General features: G+C 39.7%; 1 protein-coding gene across 50 annotated transcripts in view; it reads right to left on the bottom strand.

The window, feature by feature from the left end:
* The window catches only part of MARCHF7 (membrane associated ring-CH-type finger 7), a 36493-nt gene that overhangs the window by 8232 nt on the left and 4634 nt on the right, over positions 1 to 23627 (bottom strand). For 19 of the 50 annotated variants that reach the window (XR_010591284.1, XR_010591286.1, XR_010591283.1 and 16 more), the window contains 6 exons: positions 21001 to 21169; positions 10899 to 11060; positions 8083 to 8254; positions 5569 to 5736; positions 1607 to 2717; positions 1158 to 1327 (listed from right to left, as the gene is read on the bottom strand). Coding sequence is in view for 39 of the 50 variants with exons in the window: in XM_065560662.1 (XP_065416734.1) it covers positions 1158 to 1327; positions 1607 to 2717; positions 5569 to 5736; positions 8083 to 8254; positions 10899 to 11060; positions 21001 to 21159 (1942 nt within the window). In the remaining 11 variants the exon portion in view is untranslated. The remainder of the gene's footprint in view (positions 1 to 1157; positions 1328 to 1606; positions 2718 to 5568; positions 5737 to 8082; positions 8255 to 10898; positions 11061 to 21000; positions 21170 to 23627) is intronic. The other 31 variants (XR_010591289.1, XR_010591287.1, XR_010591288.1 and 28 more) reach the window with 3 other exon arrangements.

Here is a 23627-nt window from a genome sequence, read left to right as displayed (position 1 = left end):
CTGCTCAAATTAGAACCAACCCCAACTAAATCATCCCAGCCAGGGTTTTGTCAAGCCGAGCCTTTAAAACCTCTAAGGATGGAAATTCCACCACCTCCCTAGGTAACCCATTCCCAAGTTACACCACCCTCCTAGAGAAATACTGTTTCCTAATATCCAACTTAGACCTCCCCCACAACAACTTGAGACCATTGCTCCTTGTTCTGTCATCTACCACCACTGAGAACAGCCTAGCCTCAACCTCTATGGAACCCCCCTTCAGGTAGTTGAAGGCTGCTATCAAATCCCCCCTCACTCTTCTCTTCTGCAGACTAAATAACCCCAGTTCCCTCAGCCTCTCCTCATAAGTCATGTGCCCCACCCCTCTAATCATTTTTGTTGCCCTCCACTGGACTCTCTCCAATTTGTCCACATCCTTTCTGTAATGTGGGGCCCAAAACTGGACACAGTACTCCAGATGTGGCCTCACCAGTGCTGAACAGAGGGGAATAATCATTTCTCTATCTGTTGACAACGCTCCTACTAATGCAGCCCAATATGCCATTAGCCTTCTTGGCAACAAGGGCACACTGTTGACTCATATCCAGCTTCTCATCCACTGTAATCCCCACGTCCTTTTCCGCAGAACTGCTGCTTAACCAGTCAATCCCCAGCCTGTAGCAGTGCATGGGATTCTTCCATCCTAAGTGCAGGACTCTGCACTTGTCCTTGTTGAACCTCAGATTTCTTTTTGCCCAATCCTCCAATTTGTCTAGGTAACTCCAGACCCTATCCCTACCCTCCATCGTATCTACCTCTCCCCCCATACAACTGAAGAAAGGATCAAAATGTAAGGTATTTTAACAAAGAAAAAATACATCGTAGAGTAGTTATACCATCTTACTAGTAAATCCAAGCAACACCAGAAACTGAATCAGAAATCCCCAAGCATTTTGGGATACTTTGAAAATTACATGTATAAAAGACAAAGTAGGATTGCCAGGTATACCTTTCAGAATTTCCATGCTTCTCTTGGTTTGTCTCCAACTGTTTTGCATAATTAACAAATCAAATGACGTCCCAAGATTGTATGATTTTTACTGCAATAGTTAGTCATTCCAACAACATATCTTTCATTTAATCAGGAAAATAACTTGTTCTAAAAAGGTCTACCTTACCAGAATTAATCTTGGACTGCAGCCATTTTTTCATGCATTCCTGATGAACATATTGCAGACTTCCAGTACATTTGCATGGCTCTATTAGGAGGTTGGTAGAAGATGCAGATGACATCTGGCAAATTCTACATAGATCACCTTCCTCCTCTTCAGTGTCCTCTGACAGGAGGCTGAGTAGGAAGAAAGCAATTTTTTCAAACAGAGGTGAAAGCTACACGTATATGGCATTTTTTCCAAACTTTAATTCCTTTGACAAATAGTTCTCAAACCTGAAAAAGGAGTTTAGAACAAGTTTGTCTGAAGATAAGTGACATTGTAGGTGCCACAGAATTGAACTGCAACAATCTCAAAATAAGAGGCCCCTTTAAATAACTTTAAAGAAAAGTCTCATTAAGTCTATTAACCCATTCAGATATGTTTTATTTACTGGGAATATCATATTGATTTACCTCTCTTTAATTTTCTGGAGTCTTTCAGGGTCTCTTGAAGGTAATATTTTAGACTTGTCACTTTCTTCTCCATCAGGTTGATTCCAACCTGAGGGAATAATATCTACTGTTATCATCACATTGTCAGATATGCTGCTCCCTAATGCTGGGGGCACTGCAAACCGGAATAAAGAGCCGGGAAGAATTCCTGATATTCCAGAACTACTTCTACTGTGAGCTGAATCTGGTGTGGAAGCAGTAGTTGTAGGACTGCTAGATACTGCTGGTGTTGGTGGTCTGTTGGCAGCAGTCCTAGGGGAGCTGCTCTGTGCTTCAAGAGGAGTCTCTTCGCTAGACTCTCTTCTCCTAAAGAGGTGTAGTGATCTAGCAGGTGTTTCAGAGGTAGAGGTTCTTGCAGATTCATCTCTTCCTTCTCGCCTTCTTCTGGAGAACAGAGGTGTACATCTATTTCTTAGAGATGACGATAACCAGGATCCTGTATTTCTACTTTCAGGCTCTTGTCTGTAACTTTCAGCATCTGAATCAGAACTATGATTCTGTGAAACACCTGATAAGCCCCATCTTCGTCTCAGAAAGCTAAATCCCTGAGAAGCTTCAGGTGTCTGAAGGCCTGGAACTTCAGGACGTGCAGTTGCATTAGTGCTAGATTGGGTAGAAGTTTGAACTCTTGGGACAACACATGAATCTTCAGAATCTGATGATCTTGCATTTAATGAGTCTTGGCTAGACCTCCGTGAGAAAAATGTAGATGACATACTAGAAGCTAAACGAGATAGTAATTGTCTAGTTGTACGCCTTCCTTCAGTATCTGCTGGAGGCTCACTGAGTGACCTTTGAGACGCAACCCTTTCAGTGCTGCTTGTGGAGGGAATTTCATCTCTAATGGCAATGTGGGTAAACTCTGGCTGTATATTCCTTTGAGACGATTCCATTTCCCTTGTAGAATAGTTAGATCTTGAAGAGCTCCTGCTAGAGACTCCAGAGAATAAAGATGAATCATGTTCAGAAGGCAACTGGCGGTTCATGGATGTATTCAGCCTCAAAGTGCTCAATGAATTATCTTTTGGTCTTGCTCCCTGTGCATATGAAGAGGCAGGTCTATCCTGAAGATCTACAATGGAAGAATTGGAGAAAGAGACAAAATGTACACAGTCATTTAAAAGTTATCCAACTGAATTACAGTGAGTCTAGGGTTATGTTGTACTCACTTTTAAAGACTTTAAAAGTTGGCAAGCTAGGTTGTAGACAGTCTAAATTGAGTATTGTTCTCTTAGTGAACAGGATTACATTAAGTAGATTCCAGATAAACTGAAAACAGTTTATTAAATCAATAGCAGATGCACATATCCCACAATTCTCATCTGTATTTTATTCAAACTACAACCTTATGATTCAGCATTCCTTGTATGGAGGGATCAAATTAATGAACATTAAAATAATATCTGTCAACTGACATTATGTAAGCACAATACTTATATTTAATAGAAAACTGCATATATAAACAGTATTCTACTAAATACCTATTCTTCAATCTCTAACCAGTTTGGGTTTTTTTAAGTAAATATTCAGATCAGTCTAATAATTTCAGAGACAAATATAACAGTCATTAAAATATGTCTAGAATGCAAGATGTATAGATAAAGCATATTTCCTCCTCTCTCAAAATAAAGGCATTCTGATATAGTTACAGTATTAAAAAAAGGAGTTTAACAGCTTTGTAGAATACTTAATCCCAACTACATGTGAAAACAAGAGACAACAGAAACTGTAGTTTTAAAAACTACTTAAAGGTTATGTGGCCGCTACTGACTAAGTTTAGTAGTAGTAACTTCAGTTAGAGATCTTAAAATGTACTACAACTTCAATATGAATGATAATCAGATGCAGTGAAAAGAGAGAGCATCTTGTTTAACTAAATGCTCAAATGTCTCCAATACAGTTAAAAAAAAATGCAACAAACCACAATTTCAATAATCCCTCAGTAAAAAAATTAGTTATACTAAGAGTAACTGTTAACTAGCAAGTATATTACCAACATTGACTTTCATTAACAACTCTGACTCTTCAGAATCTATTACACTGTTCAATGGCTCAACCATCCAATTGGCTCAGACAGGATCATATGACTAATCATTTAGTATTATTGCTCTCAGTTGCTCAGTTTGCTATCCAGATGTCAATTGGCTTAAAACAGCCATATGATCCAGCCAGCCAATTAAAATGTTATTCTTGAGTCCTCTAATTTGCTTGCCCCTCCCCCCCCCCCTTTTTTTTTTTAAATTATCCATCTGCTGCTTCTTTGGATGCATGACTTCTTTGGCTCCTGCAGCTTGTCTTCAGAGTGCAGCCACAACAAGGATTTAACTCCCCGGCCAACTCCTTTGACATTACAGCAGCTGAACCAGGGTTCCTGTTTTATGTCTGAGACCCAGAAGACCAGCAGCCACAGCTGAAAATAGATAGCCTCCTTCCTTAGGGGAAAAAAGGTTGGGAGAAAGTGGTTTTTTTTGTCCTTTTTTTTAAAAGGAGGAACAGAGAAGCAACCAGGTAAGGAAATAAACTGTTTTACTTCCTTGTTTTTTAAAAATGGAATTCATTAACTGGAGTCAAATGTTTCCCTGTATAGTACAGCATTATAATCCACTGCATCACATGACATTTCTGAACTCATGATCCAGAGGCCCTGAAACTGGAAAGAAAAGTACACAGGCAGAACCCCTTTGAAGTAAATAGCTCTGCACAGGTGCAGGAATCCTTCTGAATAGCTCTCCTTGCACAACTGTGGTCATAGCAAGCTTTCCATGCTATTTAATGCTAGGCTAACACTGGCGGAGAAACAGATGCTTTCCTTGGGCACTAAGGCACCCTGATCTTACATTGTGATCTGTACATGCAGGAAGCCCCACTGACTTGAAAGAATCTCCATGCAAGTGCAGCAGATTGACTACCCAGATCACAATGCAGAATTGGGGCCTATATTTTCCTTTTCCCTTTATATTCCCATACCCATGAGAATGGGGATTCTGCAGAATTTTGCATGAAGACACCATTAAAGCACTGGTGAACTGGGTAAGATAAGGATATGTGAGGAGCCTTTCCTTAGATAGGTAGGGTAGCTCTACAAGGCCAAAACAGCTTAAATGGGAAGAAAGTGTGAAAGGCAAACCAGAAAGCCTGGCATAAGGAATATGTGGTTCTGTTAAAATACTCACTACTTAATATTCAAGTCCAAAGACTGCTTTGAACCCCAAAGTCATATTAGTCTGTGTTAAGTGTTTTATAAAACCGTCCATGCTTACAGGTAAGTCTCTCAAGCTGGTTGTGTGTGCACTCCACTTGCCAACAGCTACTCACTTGTAATTTTATTTCTGCACTTGTTTTCTCAACATATTCTACTCTTGCAAAGATGCATGGTAGAAATCTCTTGGCAGGTAAATAGGCTAGATGTGAGAGATCTGAGCTGATCCACTCTCAGGCAAGAGACCAGTTAGGAAAGAGGGACACTGTGTATAGATATCTATTAGTCAAATAACCTAGTTTGTACTTCTCCATCCATTGGGGAACACTTATGAGGTTAAACAACTCTGTCATTGGAAAAGAGGCTGAGAAGTTGAGGGAGCAGAGAGGTTTGCTGAAAATTCACATCAAGGCAATATAATATTTCACTCAACATAGAGCTCAGTTCAACAGATCCCTGCACCTTGGTGTAAATAGTTCTCCACTCTCTACACTTAAATGCATACAAGGCATTTTCAAACCAGGATGTAAACAGAACTGGTCAGCAATTAGGGATAAGAGTTGAACTTACTGTCTATGTTTGACTAGCTGAGTTAAGAGGACCAACAGGCTATAAAGAATTAAAATAGATTTGTTAGATTTTACATGTGACATGAAACATTAAAGGAATAACAAAGTTAAACACAACCTATGCATTTGCAAGCTTTCAGCTGCATAATACATACATGCTGAAGATGTAAAGTCACCACTCCTGTGACTATAATCCACAAGACTACTAACAGATGGATCTGTTCTCCTTTCTAGCTCTCTCCTCTCTCTCACTAGCTCAGTTCCCAGAGAACTGAGTACCACTGATGAAGATCTAGGAACTTGATTATACCTCCATGAGGAATCTAAAAACAAGAGAACTCTGTATAAATTCTACTGATAGTTTAAAAATGTCAGTATCACAAAAATATCAATACCAGTTTTACTCAAACAGCTGATTTGCTTTGGTGTATTGATGCTAAAGGGGCTTCTTAAAACTTGTTTTCCCAGAACACAGTCTCAGCCCATGAATAATTAAACTGCTCTTGCTCACAGTACAAAATAAGTTGTTTTTGTTTTTAAATGGCAAGTGTTTTTCAATTTTTTTTTTTTTTTTTTTTTTTTTTGGTAACAGCTTCAGCATCTAAGCAGGAGATAGGTATTTCAGATTTGGTAAGAACAAATGTGCTCTTCAGTGGCTCTGTTAAACAATGGTTATACGATTTTTGAATGAAATACAATTTAACACCACAACTTCAATTTGAGGACCAGCCAAATCCAAAAAAGCAAGGATCAAATATTCCTTAGACATTTAATGTTGCTTTATTATGAGTAGCTATTTCAGTATTTACACCAAATATTGTTCTGAAGCTGCATTACAAACATACATGCTGCAAACCATCAATACTATACAAAGGGAGCCTTCGCCTTCTCCATTTTGTTTTATGTCGCCAGTCAGGAGTTTTCAAATGAGCGTACCAGCCCATTCATCTGAAAGCAAGTCAGTATAGTAATAGTCTCAATCCTGTGGACAAAACTCCAGATGACAATGGACATTTCTACATGCAAAGGGGTTTGTAAGATCAGTAGCTGTAATCACTTATGGTTCCTGACCGCAAAAAGCAGAGATGTCAGTGATGCCATTGGTTGTACTGAATATACAATGTATTATCAAAGTGGAGGTGGGGAGGAAGGTAGTAGAATCCAATCATTTGTTAAATTGTCAGTGTTCTCAGATTTTTGAAGAGTGTTTAGCTGGATATAAGGTGGTATATACAGGTCTGTATACAAGAAGAAAGTTTTGACAGAACACTTCCATTGTGTATAACACTGGATTTTTCTTAACGTTATAAGCTTAAAACAACCCTACCCAGACCTACAATTCTAAAATACTGCGAAGGATAGCAAAACAACCCAAGTACCCCAAGCCAATTTAACTCTGCCCCATTATTCTATCCTATGTAAGGTAAGTGTGATACATCAAACCTCTGATACCTTGGTGGTTTGGCCAGGATCCCTGGTTTCTGTGGCCTTCTTAAAATCCATACTATCGCGTCTCACTTGTGGCTGAAACCACCTTAAATCACATCCATCTTTGATTAAGTTGTATAACCCTGGATGTAGGCACAAGCTAATGTTTCTATAGCTGCTGGGAACCAAAGCACTGAAGACAGCAACAGGGAATATACATGGTTTTAAAATACTTCCGTCAAGTCAGATATGGAGTCATTTTGGGAAGATGAGATAAAGGCTAAAGTGAAATCCTAGTTTATATGAAGAGTAAGAGAAGTCTTGGTACTGCAGTCTTCTCCAAGCAGAGTGAATAGAAGAGTCATTGGCATATATGTATTATGATTTGAGGGTAAGCTTATTATTGTCTGATAGGATGCTGTGTAGCATGCAATTCATAATCAGTTCTGAAGATATGCAAATTTTGAGTAGAGAGGATAGGGTAACAAGATCATACTTAAGGTTGTTTGTGGTATTTTCATAACTTTCTAATTTTTTTAAAATTTACCTTCAACTTTAATTTTAGCTGCTACACTTAAACTGAGTAAAATCATATGCCAACCCCATGGACACATTCTAGATACATATTTACAACCTTAACTCCAGCGGTAGTTAGTTTAACCATTCTCTTAAGAATCTAAAATTGTATCTGTTCAATGTTGTCTAATATTGGCTTGAAAGCTCTGTTGTAAAGATGGCCACCTTTATCCCACGCTAAAAAAAGATGATTCTGCTTCTAGCTCCACCTCTGCCCATAGAACTTTGGCCAGCTGGGGTATTCAGGGTTGTGTGAAAGGCAGAGCTAGGATACAGGGAAGAACTTGCTCCCACATGCCCTACTGCTCTGGTGTACCTGTTAAATTTTAGTGCCAAACTGCATCAGTAAACAGCTGCAGACTTTCTTCCATAGGACTCTGACATTTGGTTATCTTAGTCATTCCATTCACCTTTAAATAGGAATGTTTTCTACTAAAATAAGTGATTTTAATACAGTGGTCATTTCAAAACACTAAAGTTAATATTTTCCTAGAGACTGATAAAGATACCAAAATTGTGAAAACACTGTTTCTACTGTTTAAAGTTTATTTTGAATATCTAAGTATTTAAAGCCTCTATGAGCGGATATTTACAACTTGGTAAAAGCTTGCTGTTCAGAACTACATTTTAGATGTATTATTTAGCACTAGTAATGCATCTCTTACCTGAAACTGCATTTATGCCATTACTTCTCACAGAAGAGGTAGATGTATAGGAAAGCTTAGGTCTCTTTGAATCACTATCCCGCTGCTGGTTATGTAGTCTTGAGTATGCTCCCTGAGTTCTCTCAGATTCACCATACCAAGTAGATGAAAGAGGAGAGGAGGAGGATGTAGACTAAGTATTTAAAAAAAAAAAAAAAATTATGAAAGTAGTTTCACTTAAGCTTTTTACCTGTAAAAGCAAGCTTTAAAATACCTACCTGTATATGGCTAGAACCAGCTTGATAAAGTCAGCAAGACAATTTACATTGTTTTTATAAGCAAATCAATCAATGTGGAAAAAGTGCACAGATACTATGAGTGCCATAGAAAACCTGCTAATTTACCTCAGAGTAAGCATATGACTTGGTTAAACAGTTAAAAGGATTTAGTAAACATAGTCCTTTAGCTGTATTTTAGGACTTATGCCAGTAGCCTTGATTAGCTCCTTCTTTTCCCCCAACCTCTCCTTCCAACCCCAGGGTTTAATCAGTTTTTTTTAAGGAACTCTCTTCCCCATTACACTATCTGTTTTGTAACACTGAAAAGCATTTCCCTCTGATATGCAGAACACTGTCACTAAGCCATGTTTGAATACATGAAGGTGTCACAGCAATGTGATTTTTTTTTTTTATATTGTCTACATTTTTGAAAACCGTAAAGATCATAATCGCCTTCAGAGTTAATAGCTTTAACTGCTCGATTCCATCTTTTAATACTCATTTTATTAATGGTTTTAATTTGGGGAAAATATCATCTGTTTTAGCAACCTAAAGTTATAGGTTTGGGCTAACAGTTAAATCTCTTGCTTCTGAAGACTGAGAGCATGGATAAAATGTTTATTATAACTTCTTATAGTCATAACACTGAACTGCAAGTTATACGATCAGCAGTAGACCACAATTGACTGCTAGTCACTAATACAAGTTAAGAGGCAGAATTATAAAATTATTAACACTGAGAAAATGAGGCATACATGTATAGTTTTATTAAGATTTGTGTAACCAGACCAACAAAGTAACTTCATATGTCAGCCACTTACAACTTGCCTTGATACTTCACCTTCCTGTCCTATTACTGGAGATCCTCCCTATAAATCACAATCCAAATGTATTTGAAGAGAGTTAAGGAAAAGCTTGATTTTTATATATAGGGTTTATGCAAAGCACCTGCTGTTACAGCTCCCAGTCATAAAAAGTACTAGACATTTCTCCTCCGTCATTAAAAAAAAAAAAAAAAAAAAAAAAAAACCTAGCTTCCCAAACCAAGTACAAAACAGGACTCATAACCCTGTTTAGCAATCAGACTGAATCTCACACATTGCTCAATGAAGCTAACCTAAAAGCAACAATTTCAGAAGTACTGTGTGGTGCAACATTCCTTTGCATTGCAGCTCAAAAGTCACTTTAGGGGGAAAAAATTAAATTTTAAGGGGGGGAGGGAAAACCAGTTTGAAAAGCCTGCAGTGCCTACTAACTACAGGGGCAGGCCTTTTATAAGCAGAGGCACAGTTTGCACTTCAACTACACGCACAGTCTTTCACCATGATTTCCACTGAAGGTTGGCAGCCCCACATTTGTTTTCTCATCCACACTCTATCTTCACCTTTTAAATTGGTGTAAGAAACCTGTTTAAACTGTAAGTTCTCTCTTGGCAAAGTTTCCAAATAGCTCCCTATTTTAAGAGGCCACAGACCTTTCCATGGTTTGCCTAGTGTCCTGTCTTACTACTAACTTTTTTTTAAACATTTGTTGACTTCAGTATTGTGCATAAAATGTCATAAATAGCAAGCTTCAATTCTGTATGGGGACCAGGCCCAGACGAAGGCAGACACTTTAGGCCCCAGTTCCTGGAGTCACATATTAAAACTTCAGCTTCCATTTTAAAAGTATGCAACCATGAAGGTCCTAGTAACTGGAAAACGTGATCAGGGTGTAATAGATGCCTGTCTGAATCAGCAAGCAGCCTAAAACAAGAGTTCCCCTTATTCATCTTAACTCTGAAAACTATTGCCTCACTCCAAGGAGGAATGGAGCCATGGGAGTACCATAGTGTTAGTTTGGCCATGTGTGGGGCCACAATATGCATTTAAGAGTCTAGTCATAACCCCCATCTTTCCCCCATTATGCATACAACTCCTATAATTTTAAAATGGAGGATTTGCAGAGCATGTCCCCTTCAAATGTATATTTAACTTGTTGTAAGGCTATATTTATGTCAGAGAGGTCACAGAATCCATGACTTCCAGAGACCTCTGTGACACTTTTGCTTCAGCCTCTGGGGCTGTGGGACTGGAGCTGGCAGCCAGCAGGGTTCCGGCAACAGCCTCCTCAGGGTCCCCCTGTGGGTTCCTGCAACAGATGACAGCCTCACATGCGGGGATGGGGGACCCTGCAGCTCCCAGGCACCATGGTGGCAGGAGAAACCATGGAGCTGCAGCAGCAAAAGTCACAGACAGGTCACAGCTTCTGTGAATTTTTGTTTATTGCCCATGACCGGTCTGTGACTTTTACTAAAAATAACCACGACAAAATCTTAGCCTTAACTATTTGTAAACTAATCTAAAACAAATCTAATTCAAGTCATTCTTTAATTGTCTGTTAACAACTCCAGTCCTCTTCTTTCCCTTCCCCCCCCCCACCCCCCTTAACTTGATTGAGTCTACCAAACTTATTTTAAGCATCATAGCAGGGGATTCCTACTAGCAGGTTTTTTGACCTGGAAGACTTGTAAGTTAAAACCTCTGTTCCCCATATATTTTATATATTATCAAATCTCACCAATCTGCTTCTGCTTCCCAAAAATCTTCCAGACCATGGACGATCAAGTGTCCCCGAGTAGTGAGTTGGAGAGGAACTAGTAAGCTTCCAAGGAGTTTCATGAGCTTCTCCTCTTTCTCCAATTCCCCAGTCTCTACTGGAACTATGCAACAGACTGGATTCCTAAAGAACAACATGCATATTACATGTAACTTTTTAAATCAAGATGGCCTTTTTAGTCATGCTCTGAAGACTGAGTACATATTAAGATGGTGGCACCAAGAGTCAGGAAACTTCAAAATTAAAGCAGGCACTCCATCTTTAAGTGTTTTGGACTTAAGATATAGGTGATAAATCTAAGAAGAATTGCTAAGCAAAGGTTTGTGGGCTTTGTTTTGTTAGTATTTTTTGGAGGGGTGGGAGGAAGGAGGTAGAGAATTAGTTTCTCTCTTTTCTGCTGTCTCAGATTCCTGCCTGACATTAAGTTGTTAATGGATTTTTGTACTGAGAGGAGAGAAGCAATGACCCAATCCTTTTGCTGGAAGATCTGAATAGTTGTCACACATGCAGCTGTAACTCAAACTGCAGAACTCTCAGTTTAAGGAAGCTGAAGTCTCTACACCCCCTCTCCTATCATTTGAGGGTAGGAAAGAGGAACTTTTAAGTTCAGGTTTCCTGTGGTATGATACCACTATTCCAATTCTGCAGAAATAAGTTGTTGGGGGGGGGGGACCAAAACAAAACCATCTTTCTACACCAAAGCAGTAGCAGAGGACGAAACTACATTTGTTTGGTTCACCTTAACACCGAACAGGATGATGAATTACATTTTTGCCGTCCTCAAGAGCTAACAACAGAATAGCACACTGGTCAAAAGAGATCCTGTCCTAACAAAACAGATGAAACGAGGGAGGGCAGTTTGTCAACTAAATTGGTAATGTGGCTTATTAGCAAAGTAAACCAATGCTGTTACTCTAAGAACATTTCACGTAACGACAGGTTTCAGAGCAGCAGCCATGTTAGTCTGTATCCTACTCCTGTTCATTTCACGTAACGTCTTCCTAAAATTCACTTTATTCTTAAGTGTTCTTGTTTCTTTACAGGCCACAACCATTTTCCTCCTATTCTGCTGCCTCTCTTCTCCTTACTTCTCTCTGATATGTCCCCAAAAATATATTATACAGAGGAGTAAAGGATAGTATCCTGACTCTCCATCCCCTTGCTCAGGGAGTACATTAGAGAAGTTTCACTTTGTAGGTCTGCTGCCCAACTCTAGTGCAATTATATGGAGCCCTACCAAAGAAGACCTACAGGGCCATTTGGAAGCAAAAAATAGCAATCACCATTGGGGGGAGGGAGTTACTTTAAGAGAGAGGTGGGTTGTTTTTTTTAGTAGTTGGGCATCCATGTAGCTGACTCCCCAGACATTGTGCAACAGCACTGAAATTATAAATAGCTATTTTGGCATGCATATTGAAGACAGTTCTGTATGGGAGCTTTGCAAAACACTGCTGGCTTTTGTACACATTCTGTACAAAATGTTCTTCAAATTGCTGGAAAAGTTTAGTGTATGGCAGTAGCTGCAACTAATTTGACTTTTGTATTTCCATCCTCCCAACACATCCAAAGGCTGCAGTAGGAGTAAAATCAAATGCCATTTTTAATGACCCCTGACTTTCTATTTAAATAGAAAGACAGCCTTTTTTCCTCAAGAGAGACACAGTATGAAAGTTAACTTCATGCTACGAGTTAAATTCCATGCCTATACTTGGAGTAAATGTCATTTTTTTAAGTTACTCCTTCTAAAAGATATCCATAATGTCTTAAATATGGGAATAAACAAGGTTCATTAGCTTTTCTTTAAGATCCACTTTGAATAATTTCAAAGGACTATGGGAAGCTTAATCTTTTAAATACTCCTTTTGTGATAAGCTTCTGGAATCACTGTTTCTAAAACACTTTTTAATTTCAAAATTAAGTTTTTAAAATCTTAAACTATTCATAACTAGGAAATTCAGAAATTATCCAACTTTAAGAAACAGCTGTGCTTTTGTTTTGTAAAACAAGTCAGTTACATGTGTTCATAACTTCTACTGAGGCATGTCACTTGCCACTTGCCAAGTCTTGCAATATTTTTCTTTATTCTCCAGCTAATGAAAACCTGAGAATTTCGGCTTTCATTTTAAAAGATTTCTAGTCCCGTGCTTCACACAAAATCTTGAAAATATGACCCCAGTGCACCAGAATGGCTCAGAAACCAGAATCTAATGGGAAAGTTCTGGTTTTTGAAAATCTCATAATTTTAAAGCCACTTTGAGATACAACTCATGACATTTTCAGCATTGGAGGGTGGCAATACTACATTTGGAACTGAAATTGTCCATGCTTGGTCTCTGTCCAAAGGTAGACACTTTTTTTAGTATTTACAGTTTTGTAAAGGGGTATTCTGCTTTCTTTTTTGCAACTGTTTAACCACAATCTCAAGGCTAAATCTTAGAAAATGTTCTCCAAGATTGGAGTGGGTGTTTAAGGGATCTTTAAGTCTTAGTTTATTTTTTCCTAATTTTAAGAAATCCCGTTAAAGGTTTTTTTTCTCTGTATAGTAGGAGAGAGACTGGAATTTTAGTGTTTTTTAAAAATCAAATTGTTGCATTACCAAAACCAGAAGTTGCAGTTTCTCTTATGTTCCCACTTAAGTTTTATGTAGTGCTGGTGTAAATGACACACTTCACTTATTTTATGGTGCTGAACAAACAGTCCTACCCTAGAGTTTCACACAAATACTATGCAGTCCAAAACAAACTGAATGGTGAGTAATTAAAGCAGGAACACTACATAAAAAGGTGGGGGGGGGGGGTTAGAATTCCTTTTTTAAACAAAGGAAGTGAGGTTTTAGTAGGCCCTAAAAAGCAGCACAAAAATCAAGTGTCTTTGTCAAAAAAAGCAGCTCCCAGAAACTCCCATTTTAATTTAAAAAAATCTTATTTGTAGGAAAGGAAAGTGATGTTAATTTAAGGTTTCTGCGAGCAAGTTTTGCAAAACTTATGAAAGGTTTGTATAATGGAACCCAAACAAACTTGCGTTTTATAATGCTCTTACTTTTAGAACTCTAAATCATGTAAAACTGACACTTACTGTGACGAAGTGGAGTTTTATTCATCCTATGTTGCATGAATGTCTCACTGTCCTATACTAATATTGTGTGTACCTCTGTTTCCCTGTGTGCTGCGCCAATATTTTGGTGGGGGAAAATGGGTGCAATTTTTGCTGAGGCCTTCAGGGCAGGTGAGACTGCCCAGCTGTGTATGCTATGGCCAGTGCCCTTTGTAACCTCAGACCTAGGAGGGGTGTGTGACCAGGTGATACCTTTTGCCCTGAAGCAGGACAAAGAGGAGGAGGAGCAATGGGGGTGTTGGAGGTCAGATCACTGGTAGCTTGGTAGTCTGCGTGGGAGGGTTGGGGGTAGAGGAGTCTAGGCCGTCTGGCCCAGGACTCAGTGACTTTCAGCCAAGTCCATGGTATCTTGATAGCAAGCTCTGTTCTATGCTGTGTTCCTGTCAACTAATAAACCCTTCTGTTCCACATGCTGGCTGACTGCAGGAGTTGGGGTGCAGGGCCCTCTGGCTTCCCCAGGAGCCCTGCCTGGGCGGACTTGCTGCAGGAAGCACACAGGGAGGAAGGGGATGCTGAATGCTCCAAGGTCAGACCCAGGAAGTTTTTTTTCCCCCGGTGACAATATGCTCCGAGAGGAGGCATGCTACACTAGACTCCTGACTGGCTTTGTATGGAGTAGTTCTAGTGCACTGGCCTGGAGACTACGTGACACTTACACTACACAGAGAGCATTTACTACTGTCAAATTATTTCTATTCTTCCTCAGACAGTTGGAAGATACAAGTGCATCTTTGTTTGGCTTGACTTTTAGCCTGTTAACCATGTCATGCCTATAGGCCGTTAACATACAATTTAGTTCCAAGTGTAAAATCCATTTGAAATTTTGGGAAAACTACGGTACCTAGATGGATGCTCTTAAGTTATTGGCTTCTCCCATTAAAATTTACGCTGTACCAACTTTTTCATTTCTGATTTGTTCTGCCTCGGAAAGTTAGTTTTCCTATTATGAAGTAAGCTTTTCAATTATGAATGCTCTTTGGTTTTGAGAAGATTTTGTATGTGGGTGTAATTTTCTTACATTCTATTCCAAGATCATTACCTGGTATCCAATTGTTAAATAAAAAAAGACACTGCACCCCATTTTAAAGGTAAATATTATGCAGCTGCAGCAGCTCTTAGTGATATTTTGTTTGAGTCAAGTTTCAGACTCAATCTTGAAGTGACAAAAACCTGTCTGTTCTGTTCCTATTTGGCCATATTTATTACTACTTATTTAGGATGATCTTACTCAGTTTACCTGGTCACATGAAATCTGTAGCTGTAGCAACACTGGAATCTGCTCCTAAAATTCCTTAGACAGTTGAGGTCACAAGAGAAGAGACAAATTGTTCTCCGAGATAGTTTGGCTCTATATCTAAGTACCAACACATTAAGTCTGCAGTAAGTTTCCTTGACAGTGCGAAATTCATACAATGTAGACTTTGCCCCTGGATTCCAGACCTTAGAGTGTTATGATGAGATCAAGAATGGTATTTAACCAGGGAAAGGGCAAAAACTGAATAGGTCATTGCTAAAATTGTTTAATTTGTTTAGAAATAACTTGTCAAAACATATTAAACTTAACATTTTTACAGTACCATATGAATACTGATAAAATGATTCTACATGTAGAGACTTATGCATCATCCCTATTTTAAGGGGAAGTGAGACAAGTGATTGATCCACGGCTATGTAATGAATCAGTGGTGTACAGCTAGCAGCAGAGTTCAGGAGTTCTAGCCTTACTATCAGTGAACATGTTGAAAGTGTTCTAACCTATGCCTAAGCCGTCCTCTGCATCCAATATGCCTGGAAAGTTATGTATTCAAGACACAGGAATGTAGGCAAGATACATGGCTATATACCTACTGAGCTATACATGATAACTTGAATGATCTAGTACTCAGAAAACTAAATCCAAGAAATGGCTTATGTAACACAATGCTCCTGGACGGACAGTCAGCAGGGACTGAACGTTTGGATTCTGGAGCCTGAGCCTATGTTAAAAGGCCTGCTTTCTTAGTTTCAATGTTGGAGCAGACTCAGACTTATGTGACCCAGTTACACAAGGAGCAAAGAGCCAAGTGTTGTTGCTTAGGGGTTCAGATCCCAAGTGACCAGGGCAAACTGAACCAGCTAGCCTTGAATAAACATCTGTTCTCTTGTTTACACCTAAAAAAGTTTAACATGTTAAGGAATTTAATCTCCACCAACTGTGCTACTTTTAACACCATAAATCATGGCCTGCAGGATTTAATTTCTGTTTAATTAATTAAGCATTGCTGCCTCCCCCAAGCAATTTGCTTAAAGTTGTGTTTAAAAAAAAAAAAAATTCCAATGCTAACCCTCTACCTGTGATATTTAATACTAATTAGATGTGTTCCTATATAAGCCTATATAGTTTTAGCAATATGCATCAGTCACAAATAAGCTACTGCAAATTTGGAAAGAATGTAAAGCCACGAATCCTTCCAGCTCCTTCTTGTATATGTCATCTTTCAGAGCAAAAGAAACTAACTAAAAGTAGCTTCAGAGAGCTTCTATTTATAGAGTCTTAATGCTGCAAAATTACCAAAAAGGTAAGATGAAGCATAACAAACCACACTTTCATCTCCTTCTATAGTTTTCACTGTGTAAGACAATGCCTCCATTTCAATTTAAACCAAAACCTCTTAAGAGCAGTGGTAGGACAGATATATTGCACTACAAACTCTAAGCTTTGGGGACAGTTTAATAGAGATGTGTAGAGGAGGGCTGTAACTTCTGTGGACACTTAAAGGAAAGGTCAGAATTGTCTGAAATGAGTACTTTGAAGACTTCAGGGTGAGGTGGATGCGGAGAGGAAGGTAGAAAACTAAATAAAAAAAAGTCTACATGTTCTTTTTATGGACTGCTCCTGTGGTAAAGGAGGTCTATTTCTTAATCACGTGTTCATAGCCTAGCACAACAAAGACCCAAGCCTTAGGGATTCCAAATGCTACAGTATAAGTCTAAAAAATACCTACTGAGTTGTTTGGTGTGTGCGTATTGCAACCCCGACTACCAAACACACAAAAGAGAAAAAAGAGTTAAACCAGTCAACAGAACTACTGTTTCACCCAGAGGCGCACATCTTACCATTACCACAACTAATATATGCCACTGAACACCTACCAAAATCCTAATTCTGCTTACTTTTAAACTTTCTGCACAAGCCCTTTTACCCAATTATTCCTCCCCATCAACAGCAGTTGTGGATGTTTGATGGTGTAGTTGGCTGTGTTTGGAGAGAGGAGTTTGGTAAAGGGTTGTGTGTAGAAGGAGGGGATGATAGGCTGGCATCCCTAGGCAGGGAAGCAGAGCTAGTGTGTCATATATGGTAGTTTTGGTAATGGTTAGGTGTGTGCTTGAGTGGAATAGAGGGTATGTACTGTTAGGTGGCTTAACTTTTAACTTCCTTGCTTTTGTGGGTTTGTGTCAAATATTCTGTATGTGCAGTAACCCTATCTATTTCACAAATTTTGTATATTAATTTCCCAGGTTTTTAGTGCTTAATTTAGGAGGGGAAGTGGACCTGCTTCTCTGGAAGCAGTGGGAGTGGCAAGTGTTCATCACTGCACACTTTATCAGCACAGCAACTTTTTCCCCTTCTGTACTTGCGGGGGGAGGGGGGGGGAATCAAAGTGTAGCTGCTAGTTGAGAAGGTTTTATGTGCATCAGGTTCTTTCAGCAACCCCATCAATCAACATTGTGTGTACAGCACAAGTTCAGTTATAACATGAATGGCTAAATCAAATGACCCTAAATCAGAGTTTTTTTTTTTTTTTAAGAATATAAACTTATCCTTTGCATCAGATCCACCTGTCTCTCTACATAAAGTTTTTGGTAATGTTTGAGTTAATGAAAAGTGGGACTTTAAGGAAAAGCATTCAGAGCCCCAATTCAGAAATAACCTATTTAAAAATGTATGAAGAGGAACTACACAAAAAATTAAGAGGGCATCAAAAGCAATCCCGTGTAAAATTTCACACCATTTAGCCATCTGGTTTTAGAAAACGGGGATGTACGCCTCATTTATCAGATGGATAAATAATAGACGTATACTTTCATAGTCAGTCACAGCTACCATTCTCTTTACCAACTGAAGGAAGGTTACATCAGCTGTATACCTCCACATTTCCTTTTCTAGAAAAGGATAGCGCTGATGTGTTCCCCATTTGAGTTAATCACTGAAACAACTATTAAACAAGACAATGACTATTAAACAGAAGTAAAGCCAAGCAAGTGTCGTAAAAAAATTTGCTGATAAGAGGGAAAGGACTACTCCTATGCAAGCCAGGTCATATTCCCAAAAATGCACTTCCACAGAAAGCTGGTCCATGATTACCAGACGAGCCAAGGCAGTGTGGTCCAATATACAGGCCATCAGGTTGGGAGTTAAGACTTGGGATTTATTCCCTGTTCTGCCATACCTGATGTTACACACCAAGCAAGTCAGTTTCCACATCTAAAAAGTGTTTCCCCACCTCTGTAATTCACTTTGTGTGAATGAGTTATGAGTACTAAGTATTCACACACATCTTGGTACAGCAACTCCTCATTTAACATTGTCCCACTTAACGTTGGTTCAATGCTACGTCCCTGCTCAAACAGGGAACACACTTGCTTGTTTAAAGTTGTGCAATGCTCCCTTATAACGTCATTTGGCTGCCTGCCTGTAAGATTCTGTGGAAGAGCAGCGATTTTACAAGGGAGCATTGCACAAGTTCCACTTCGCTGCCTCCTCTCCCTCCCTCCCAGAGCTTCCCCCAGCGCCAATTTGGCAGCGCTTAGGACTTTCTGGGAGGGAGGGGCAGGAGCAGGGAAGCACCGTGTCTCCACTCCTCCTCCCTCCCAGAAAATCCTAAGCGCTGCTAAACAGCTGTTTGGCGGCACTTAGGACTTTCTGGGAGGGAGGGAGGAAGGGGAAGGAGAGAAGATGTGGGGCTTCCCCGCTCCTGCCCCTCCCTCCCAGAAAGTCCTAAGCGTGAAGTGCTGGGAGGGAGGGGCAGGAGCGAGGAAGCCCCACATCTCCACTCCTCCCTCTCCTTCCCAGAAAATCCTAAGCACCGCTGAACAGCTGTTTGGTGGTGCTTAGGACGTTGTGGGGGAGGGACGTGGTGTGCTCTGGAGAGGAAGTGGAGTGGGGATGGGAAGAGGCGGGCCTGGAGCGGAGCGGGGACAAGAAGAGGCGAGCTTGGAGCATTTCTGGCAAAATCAGAGCCTGTTCTCTGGGGAAGCTGCTGCTCCTGCAAAGGTCCTTGCCTGCAGCAGGCTGTACCTGTGTGGGGTGAGCCAGGGGCACTTCCCAACCACAATACTGTACTGTATAGTAGTATACAGTATAGTGCCTTTTGTCTGCCCCAAAAACACTTCCTTGGAACCTAACCCCCTGCATTTACATTAAATCTTATGGGACAATTGGATTCATTTAACACTGTTTCACTTACAGTTGCATTTTTCAGGAACATAACTATGTTAAGTGAGGAGTTACTGTACATATTTACACTTGCAAGGCTTCTTTTCTAAAAGGAATTTAGAGAATCTCTTTTCTGTATAGCATAGGAGGAGTTTTATTAAAATCAAAGTGTCAAATCATTAACTGAAGTGTAACATGAAAGAACTCACTGGCCAATATCTTGCATCTAAGACTTCCCCCAAATCTACTTATATACAGGTTAATCCTTAGTGTTTTCTAGTTTACTAAACAGTCTTGTTCAAGACAATGGTGTTCTACCTTATTACACGGGAGGGACACAAACCTAAGCACAATTGTGTGGGCCAAACACATTCTACATATTTTAATACGACTTAGTCACCTGTATTGATTTATATTTTAAGTTCAGCTTGTTTCATATGTATTTAGATAAAAATAACTTATGTACAGTATTGTCTGTTTACACACTTGTGTAAACTAAAATGAGGTAAACATGACAAGGCTAATGAATCAGCTGTTAGTACACCTCTACCTCGATATAACTCTGTCCTCAGGAGCCAAAAAATCTTACGGCGTTATATGTGAAACCGCGTTATATTGAACTTGCTTTGATCCACTGGAGTGTGCAGCCCCGCCCCCCCAGAGCACTGCTTTACTGCGTTATATCCGAATTTGTGTTATATCAGGTCACATTATATGGAGGTAGTGGTGTATATTGTGTTGAAGCACCCCATTCCAGACACAACTCAGCCTTCACAGAGAATGTTCTAGTTAGCACCCCTTATGCTTTTATCTCTAGTTCTGCTAGCATGCTGGCAGAATGACTTGAAGCCTGAAAGCCTTCTCACTCCTTTATATCCTTATTCGTGCCATACAACTTTCAGACAAAAAGAACAGGAGTACTTGTGGCACCTTAGAGACTAACAAATGTTAACAAATTAACGAACTCCTGTTCTTTTTGCGGATACAGACTAACACGGCTGCTACTCTGAAACTTTCAGACAGAACAAACAGTTAAGCTATACCTGATCTGTTGTATTTATTAATTATGCTGTCATTTTTAGAGTTGAGACCTTTTACACCATTATCTAAAACTAAAATGCTGTGCTCTGGCAATACTGAAACTTACGGTCTCCACTTCCCTGTCAGGCCAGAAGATCCCGATTTTACTTAAACAGACTTCCCTCCAAGATCCTATACTATAATCACCATCCCGATATGCATAACCCTGTGTCTAGGACTCATTTAATGATGTTCCTTATTCAGGCACTGATTTAAAATGCTACATACCAACAGTAGTGGGGAAAGATGGTAAAACGAAGTGACTCTACGCCATTTCATGGCAGTGCAAAGCACTACCACTAGCAAGGCCAAATCTTTGCATTTATCTTGTTTGTGCGAGGAAAACATGTTGAAATTCCTCCTTATATTGCCCTTGAAATTGATCTTAAGAATCCTGCTCAAGAGGCAGATATAGAAGGTGTTACTTCTAAAAGCAAATATAAAATGCCTTACCTGACATCCAGAATCCAGTCTCAGTGAAGATTCTCTTGTATGATATGCATCAGTTAAACTGCTTCCTCTGCTTCCAGACAATGTTCTAGCACTTAAAGAGGAGGAACTGGAGGGTTGAACTGATATCCTTCGAGGAATCCTTGAAGGTTTAGACTCCATTCTGAGTGTTCTACATGAGACAAAAGTTATTTTCCCCTCCCACCTTTTTTTTCCCCCTAGTATAGAATGCAACAGATAAGTATGTTAAGTTTGTCATCAATACTTATTGCGCACATGCTTTATATAGTGATTTTTAAAGCACAGGCCTGGGAACCAGGCGACCTATCTTAATTCTAGAATTGCCATTAACTTGCTATATGACCATAAGGTAAACTGCATCATGTTTTACCTTGGCTTTCCTATTGTAAAATAAGGATAATACTTCACTACCACCTGTTTTATAACTCATTTCGTGCTTTGTAAGAGATGCCAAATAAGTGTAAAGCATTAGTTACCTACTAATACATACAATCTCCCTCAAACAAAATTAAGTGATTTGTTTTTCTCTGCTAGGTCTTGGCTAAACTAAACTAAACTTTTGGCTTTTTACATTTTTCCACCAAATCTACCCTGGTTTAACATTTCCCCACTTCTTAAAGGTCTTCCCCCTCCCTCAGTCCATCTACCCACACACTTTCCTTTGGCAGGAAGGCAAATAGGCTTGTGTTTGGTGTTTATTTAAAAAAAAAAAAAAACACTTCCTTCCTCTATACTTTGCTGTGTCACAGACCCATGCATTACACCTACAGCATCAACACTTCTACTTCAGTTGGCTAGACACCTGACTGAAGAGAGTCTAGCCAAGAGATTAAAGGTACTATCTGTGTTCCATCCCACTCCCTGCAGGTCCAGAAAGTGGGTTGAGAAACTCTCAAAGTAATTTACATTGCTACTGCACTGCTGCAGCTCTCTCTTTCAGTTCTTCTCTTCCTACCTCTATTGTGGATGGTATCCTTGTAGTGCTTTCTAAGCAGCAGCATGAAAGTGGCATGAGCATTGTCTTTGTCCTTTGTCAAGAACACAAACATGATACTTAGGTGTGCAGAGAAAGAGGACAATAGAGGGGCCTCCTTCTGTACTACCACCTGCACTCACATCAGGGTTAAATTAAGGCAATCTGTGCCTAGGGTACTAATCCACAAGAGGACCCACTATCACCCCTCTCCCAAACAATGACCCTGCCATAATACCACCCTCCTTAAGGTAGCCGGATGCTTTTGAATTCAGATGACTGGGCAGTTCACACCTCTTAGCTATTGCTTCATGCCCTTTGCAGCTTCAGACAGACATTGGGCACAGGCCTGGTCTACACTTAAAATTTACATCAACATAGCTACAGCATTCAGGGGTATGAAAAAGCTGCACCCCTAAGAAATGCAGCTATACCAATAAAACCCCTGGCATAGATGCAGTTAGGTCAATGGAAGAATGCTTCCATTGAGCTAGCTACCTTCACTCGGGAAGGTACCTTTTGGCTACACTACAGACTTTACAGCAGCACTGCTGTAAGGTCTTCCATGTAGCTGCTCTATGCCAGCGAGTGAGAGCTCTCCTGCCAGAATAATTAAGCCACCCCTAACAAACAGCGGTAGCTATGTCGCAGAAGTGTCTCCTGCCAACATAACGCTGTCCACAACCAAGCTTTTGTCTGTTAAACTTTTGTCAGTCAGGAGTGGGGCTTTCACACCCCTGACAGACAAAAGTTCTAACGTAGATGAAGCCATAGTGTTCCTAAAGGGATGGAAAAAGCTCTTCTACTGCCATAGGCTGTATCTACACTACAGGATTATCCTGGCATAACTATGCTGCTATAGTACCCATAGGGTAGACATGGCTTCAGTTCATATTTTAAAGCTTTTCCTGGCAAGCATGACTTGAAACTTATTCTGATTTGATAACATTTTACATCCACCAAGGGAAGAAGTTACAGTATAGTTTGCAGGATTTCCATGTATTTGTCACAATAAAAGTTTCACAAAAATCTTTGTCAGAATCAGTGGCTCCCTAGAGTGTTCTAGATCAGGGATAGGGAACCTATGGCATGTGTGCCAATTTTCAGTGGCATTCACACTGCCCAGGTCCTGGCCACAGGTCTGGGGGGGCTCTGCATTTAATTTAATTTTAAAAGAAGATTTTTAAACATTTTAAAAACCTTATTTACTTTACATACAATAGTTTAGTATATATTATAGACTTATAGAAAGAGACCACCTAAAAACATTAAAATGTATTACCGGCATGCGAAACGTTAAATTAGAGTGAATAAATGAAGACTCGGCACACCACTTCTGAAAGGTTGCCGACCCTGTGCTAGATATTTTGAATGGTAACTTAAGACACTTAGAAAACATTAAACTCCTACATGGAATCATTTCATTTTCCAGTTCTAGCACTTCAGGGCTTGTCTACACATAGATGCAGGAATAAGGGTGTTAATTTTCATAGAATATCAGGGTTGGAAGGGACCTCAGGAGGTCATCTAGTCCAACCCACTGCTCAAAGCAGGACCAATCCCCAGATAGATTTTTGCCCCAAATCCCTAAATGGCCCCCTCAAGGATTGAACTCACAGCCCTAGGTTTAGCAGGC

This window comes from Chrysemys picta, chromosome 11 (assembly GCF_011386835.1).
Source record: "Chrysemys picta bellii isolate R12L10 chromosome 11, ASM1138683v2, whole genome shotgun sequence".
Taxonomy (NCBI): Eukaryota; Metazoa; Chordata; order Testudines; family Emydidae; genus Chrysemys; species Chrysemys picta.
This window is presented reverse-complemented; position numbering and strand designations above follow the sequence as displayed.